A 7,104-nucleotide genomic window follows, 5' to 3' on the forward strand; every position below is an offset into this window, starting at 1 on the left:
CTTCGACACACAAGGTCAAAAGATCAACATGCATCAAGCTTCTGTTGTTGTTTTTTTGGTTGTCGGTATGTATTTTGTGTTATCGTGATTACGTGTGTATAAAAACATAAACTGCCGGACAAAAGAAAGTATTTTCATATTTTTGCGAACACCTGGTATCATCACTATTTGATAGTGATACATAAACACATGATTGGTCGGAATCGTACAATCGACTCAGGAGAGATTACAGTAAAGTACGTTTATAACGAACACGCTTATAACGAACTGACCTATATAACGAACTTATAGTCCCGACCATCTGTTGTATAAATGCTGTATATATGCCTATAACGAACGAAAATTAGCGGTCCCTTTGAGTTCGTTATAACCGTAGTTTACTGTACTTATGAATATGGAAAGTGTTTTGTAGTTTTTATTTTTATACATACATATATGATGGTGGCTACAATGAAACAAACAAGAAATGGTTATTCGATGATGATGATGTATTTGATACTGGTATCATAGGTGTGTTTAGGCGACTTTTTCAACCCATTAAACGTATTGATAAGGTAAGTAGTTTGTATTGATAAATCTAATTTAGTGTATACTTTCTTTGGCCTTGGAGTTAAGAATTGAAAATAATGTATATGTTACTTGTTTATATTATTTTTTTGGTCTTCGTTCGTAATTTAAATGTTCAGCAATAATTCATTTGTTCACATATTTGTAATTTTGTATTTGTATTTTTAATACTGTACATATTTCAATAAATTCTCTTCAGTGCGCACCGGCATAAATGATCTGAGAATGAACATAATATACTATGATACCGATAATTCAAATCATTTGAGATAATAAGGGAATATATAGATACGAGAATATTAAACTCCAATGGAATTTCGATTTGGTCAAATGTTTTTCATATTTTTATTTTATAGGTGTACTATAGTACTGGAATCACTCATAATGTCAATAATTATAATTCATTTAATTTGTACTAATATATTTTGTTGATAACGATTTGTTTTCTTTGCAGTGATATGTGCCGTTTCGTACGCGCATCATCATCACCACCATCATATGCGACATCACAAACATCATCATCATCATATGCGACATCACAAACATCATGGACATCATCACCATCGCCATCGTCATGGTCATGGTCATCATCACCACGGACACCATCACCACGGACACCATCACCATGGACACCATCACCACGGTCACCATCACCATGGTCACCACCATCACGGCCACCACCATCACGGCCACGGCCACAGCCACGGACATGAGCATCATCATCACCATCACCATCACCATCACCATAGTAGTGGCAGTAGTGGCAGTAGTGGCAGCAGCGGAAGCAGTGGTAGCAGCGAAAGCAGTGAAAGTAGCGGTAGTAGTGGCAGTGGTAGCAGCGGCAGCAGCAGCAGTAGCAGCAGCAGTGATAGCACTTACAGCAGCAGCAGCAGCGGCAGCGGCAGCAGCGGTAGCAGCGAATACAGCAGCGGCAGCAGTGGAAGCAGCTATTCCGGCGACAGCGGCAGCAGTGGAAGCAGCTATTCCAGCGACAGCGGCAGCAGTGGAAGCAGCTATTCCAGCGACAGCGGCAGCAGTAGTGGTAGTAGTGGCAGCAGCGGCAGCTACAGCTCAGAATCAGGATCTTCGGGATCTTCCTCTGGGTCATCCGGTTCCTCGGGATCTTCGGAATACGTTGTGGTTGAAGACTAGAGAGGTTGCTTGTTTGTCACATGTTCATGTCGGTGTTACCAGTAATATTGTGTAATTTCTTTACATTTTACTGTTTTAAATCCGTCAGCTACATCAACTTCTTTCGGCTATGAAGAACTTTTCTTTGTGATGTAGATGTGCGTACGCAGTATAATTCACATCAGAAACAAAAGGAAACAATTACGATTCCAATACATTTACGTACTAAACAAAAGCAAGATGGCATTTATTATACAAAAATATCCATATATGCCTCCAAAAATATGCCTCTTTCATGGACAATTGATCGAATAACTACTTGTTGAGACTCAAGTCTTTGAGTGAGTGAGTGAGTGAGTATCGTTTTACGCCGCTTTTAGCAATATTCCAGCAATATCACGGCAGGGGACACCAGAAATGGGCTTCACACACTGTACTGATGTCGGGAATCGAACCCGGGTCTACGGCGTGACGAGCGAACGCTTTAACCATTAGGCTACCCGAGCGCCCCTCAATTCTTTGAAAGGCATTTAGAAGTGATAGACATAAGGAAGAGCATTTATGGATGTCAACTTCTTTATTATGAGGAACACAACGTTTCGGAGTATATGCTTACTTGTTTCCTTACCCCTTGCATATACTCCGAAACGTTGTGTTCCTCATAATAAAGAAGTTGGCATCCATAAATTCTCTTCCTTAATTATTGAGAGTTTTTGTGACTGCTCATTTTTTCAAATAGTTCTAAAATACTACTTCCATTTTGTCTGACATCAAACAACAACGTTTTACATGTGTGATATCATTGTGTATGCTTGTTATGATTCTGTGCGCGATGTTTCACTGAACAATGTTTATCGTTCAAACATCCGTATTATCACCACTTGGAGCTGTTGAACTGTGATTGTTATTTGTTTTACTCAAATCTATCTCAGCTTTCATGACTGAAAGCAGGTTGTTGACGTTGTTTTCTGTTATAACATAACATTGAGTTGGTATGATGCATTATTTGTTAACTTACTGCAACTATGGAAATAAATTCCTTACATAACCAACAGGTGTGTTACATGTGCATATTCATACGGAATTTGGTAGCTAAGGCCTTGTGGTAAGCTACACTGATGCATGCAAAATATCTAAAGGCGTTGACTAATACAGGTGGTGAAAAAAGCAGGTAGAAGTTTGTGAAGATCCGGGTTAGAATTGATCTTGAGCAACCCATCTGTTTGGGAGAGAAGACAAACTAACGGGATCGGGTCGTCATGCTCGCTTGGTTGATGCATGTCATCGTATCCCAATTGCGCTGTTCGATGTTCACGCTGTCACTCACTGGATTGTCTGGTCCAGACTCGATCATTTACAGACCGCAGTTATGTAGCTGGAATATTGCTGAGTGTAGCGTTAAACAACAAACATGACAAACATAAATGTAGATAGTTACTTATTAATCCCTTTATTCAGGTTTATATGTATGACAAAGTGACTACGATCAGGGACCGCCTCCGTGGTCTAGTGGTAGAGCGTCCGCCCGGAGAGCGGAAGGTCCGGGGTTTGATCCCCGGCCGCGTCATACCAAAAGACGTTAAAAGATGGTACTTGTTGTTACCCTGTCTGGCGCTCGGCATTAAGGGCTAAACAAGGACTGGTCGGCTAGGAGTCAGTATACTGTGTCTGAGTGGGGTATTCATGTTAAACTGCGGCATGGTATCTCAGTGTGCTAGCACTATAAATCGGCATCAGTCCGGACTAGTACAAGCAGCCACACACACACGTGCATGCACGTCGCTATATAAGTGCAATAATCTTGGACGCGACGTTAAACCCCAATTTCACCTCACCTAAACCTGGATACGATCAGACGTTGATCACGTTTGTGTTTTGTTTGTTCTTTAACGCCGCACCTATCAATATTCAACTGTATGACGTCGGTCTGTAATCATGAGCATCGATCTAAACAATTGGGATACGATGAAATGCAGCAAGTCAGTGATTACGACTACACGGGGCCTTGGGTCGGTTGTGGCAGTATCACGAACCAACTAAAAAAACCGAAGAGCATTAAACGTCAAAACCAGAGAATAACCAGTCTCGATTATTTGCCGAAGCAGATTCCAGTGGGCGTAATAGGGAAAATAGCGAAAAATAATTAAAAACATGTGGATGGATCACTGAAAATCAGTGATGACACCAGGTGTTCGCTGAAAGAGTAAAAAGGCCCCCCCCCCCTTCTCTTTATTTTATTATTGTAAAACATAATCCTTACAACAAGGTCAATAGCATCCATTGGCTTAAGTCTATTTATCATCCAAAACTGGCTCCCACAGGAGATATCGCTTGGATTGGTCAATCAGAGGCTATTAAATCACAATAAACCCCCTCTGATTGAAACAGATATTTTGACGGACGCATTACCGCGGAAGCTAATATTCATAAAAATGGTACTTTTTCAGTCTTGTCGGTAGGCATATTTAAATATTATATCTACAAGTATAAGTTACAAAATGCAAAGTTGCGGTTACTACAATATTCAAAGGATGTGGTGCAATTCATTTCGTGCAGAAAACACGATATAAATCTACAAAAAGAATGTATTTTATGTGTATGGGACAACAGAGAGCTTGAATTTGGCGCTTTTCTATATACGACTGTGACGTCTTATCTTTTGCATCACAATGAGCAATATGACGTCATGATAGTGACGTGCATTGTGGAACGAAAGCTTTGAAAAGCTTGCTTAGTTTTCTCTAGGTGTTCCCACCTCATGTTAGTTTCCAATTTGCCGTGCTTATATGCTTTAGTAGTTTGTCATATATCCGAGTGAAGTATTACAGTGTAAACAAACTGCTTGAGCATATACAGCGTCATATTTAGTATTAAGGTTGTTGTCGGTATTTCCGTAATACACATCGACCACCCACTCAAAAAACTGGACTCAACCCACGCCGCTTCACTCAATATGTTTGCTTGCACCAAAGTGTTCGCGATTTGTTTAGTCATGGTAGAATGGAGATTATTACTGTGTTTTCAATGTAGAGCTAGGTTACCTGTAGATTTAACCGCGCTAAGACAAAGAGGTTGAGTTTTGTTAATTACAAGTAGAAACTGAAATAATGAAATAAATGCGACGCTATGAATAAACAATAAAAGTAAAATATATTTGCATTGGGGGACATTTTGCCCCGGAGGGAGTGAATAAATAATCTCTACCGGTACAAAATCGCCAGGGTGCATGGGATCGCCGTGTTTCGAGTCTCTGCACTCCAGAGGTATAGACTTCATCCCTGAAAATATAAACGACAGATATTACCTGAGCTTGATACATACATCTCGTACCTGGGTTCAGGAATTAAGTTTGTAAAAAAATGGGGACCAGTGAGACTGCAGCATCTGTTTCATATTACACTGACTGACTGACTGAGTACGGTTTTACGTCGCTTTTAGCAATATTCCAACAATATCACGACGGGGGACACCAGAAATGGGCTTCACACATTGTACCCATGTCGGGAATCGAACCCGGGTCTTCGGCGTGACGGGCGAACGCTTTCACCACTAGGCTACCCGGCCGCCCCGTTTCATATTACAACATGCCATATTCATTCAAGGCTTCAGCAAAGCTTTCAAAACGTTTTATGGTAGACATGTGGATGACATGTCCAAATTTCATGCATCAGTAACAAAAATGATGTCCGATGCAATTCCCTAATTTGAGACCCGTGAAGATCCGGGGTAGAATAGGTCTTCAGCAACCCACGCTTGTAGTAAAAGGCGACTATGCTTGTCGTAAAAGGCGACTAACGGGATCGGGAGGTCAGGCTCGCTGACTTGGTTGATACATGTCATCGATCCCAATTGCGTGGATAGATGCTCATGATATTAATCACTGGATTGTCTGGTCCAGACTCGATTATTTACAGACCGCCGTCATATAGCTGGAATATTGCTGAGTGCGGCGTTAAACAACAAACCAACCAACCAATCCCTAATTTGACTTGTACCAAATGTGTGTGTTTTCAGGTTAACAATTAACTTGCCCTTGCATGTGTTTAGGACGGGTGCCACATGTGGAGCAGGATAGGCTCACCTTTTTTGCGAACTCCTTGTGTCTTCACTGTTTGATAGTGATACGTGGCCCATGATACAGTGTGGCCCGTGCAATCGATTCTGCTTTCAGCAGCGATGTGTTATAAATATGGAAAGGGTTTTCTCGCTTATATATACATGTCACTTTTGGAAACATTTACGTACGATATCGATCTCGTTTTCATAAATATCTAATACATAGAGAATCTCACCCGAGTGTCTTTTGATATCAAATATATCAACACGAGTTGATAAAAGTGGAAAAATTCCGAGGCTTGCCGAGGAGTTTTGCCACTTTTATCAACGAGTGTTGATATATTTGATATCAAAAGACACTCGGGTGAGATTTTATTTATCATCAAACACCTCACATGTATACCTCACCCAAGCCAGGTCGGCCAGTCCGAAATGCCGACCGTCGGGCAGGTTTACAAAGTATCATCTTTTATCGTCTCTTTGGTACGATGCAACCAGCGGATTTAACCACTGACCTTCCATTATCCTGGCAGGCGCTCGATGTACTACACCACGCAGACGGTTAGTCCGATAGAAGGTCCATGCTACCAGGAATTTCATAATAAGGGCCGTTGTCACGAAATATATTCGCCCCCAGAATAAAATCTCCCCCCGGCGAATTTATACCGGTACAGTTCCGCCCCTCTCGAAATAAACTCTCCCCCACCCTACGAAATAAAATCTCCCCCCAGAATATTTCCCCGGTCGTTTTATAAATACTTGCCATGCAGTTGCCAATAGTTTTAATGTTAATTTGTTTATGTGTTTTTTTATTCATTTTTTTTTATCTCCTTTATTTTTTCTGAATTATACATTTAGTTACTTGTGTGGGGTGTGGGGTGTGTGGTGGGGGGTGGGGGGTGTCCCACCTTTCCTTTCGTTTTTCATAATATTATATTTTTAAGTTGTATATAACGTATGAATCCCTTCTCAGATTTCTTTATCTCAGTTCTATATGACGTACTATTTTACTTTTCTGTGTCGTTCTTGTTTTCTCTTCAGTGTGAGGTTAAACTGTATCATTTTTACTATTTTGATATTTTGCAATATGTTGTGGTCATCAGTTATGCAAATCAGTTTCGGTGTGTCTTTTTAACAAGATGTTCTTCATTAATATTCACCGCCAGCCCCATTGTAACAATTACATGTACACTTTGCTTTGACGATGCCGGTTGATGTTGTTCAATACAGGTGTTTTTGAATCTATTCTACATGCTAATCATTTCGGGAAGATGATACACATTATCTATATTTTGGGTTACTTTGCTTATAAAGATTATACATGTAAACGTACGCAGTCTTAGTAGATTT

At 40.5% G+C, this 7,104-nt stretch overlaps 1 protein-coding gene across 1 annotated transcript; it reads left to right on the top strand.

Moving 5' to 3' along the window:
- LOC124121554 (antifreeze protein Maxi-like) lies at positions 1–2,152 on the top strand. The gene is made up of 2 exons (XM_048394763.1): positions 1–65; positions 1,022–2,152. The coding sequence occupies exon 2, from the start codon at positions 1,115–1,117 to the stop codon at positions 1,772–1,774; it is 660 nt and encodes a 219-aa protein (XP_048250720.1). The 5' UTR covers positions 1–65; positions 1,022–1,114; the 3' UTR covers positions 1,775–2,152.
- Positions 2,153–7,104: the final 4,952 nt, after the last annotated feature.

The sequence above is a fragment of the Haliotis rufescens genome, unplaced genomic scaffold, assembly GCF_023055435.1.
Source record: "Haliotis rufescens isolate VD_foot unplaced genomic scaffold, xgHalRufe1.0.p SCAF_13, whole genome shotgun sequence".
In the NCBI taxonomy this organism is placed as follows: Eukaryota; Metazoa; Mollusca; class Gastropoda; order Lepetellida; family Haliotidae; genus Haliotis; species Haliotis rufescens.

Bases quoted from the DNA above. Each gene is read 5' to 3' on its own strand.
- LOC124121554 (XM_048394763.1), top strand. From the start codon at position 1,115: ATGGACATCATCACCATCGCCATCGTCATGGTCATGGTCATCATCACC.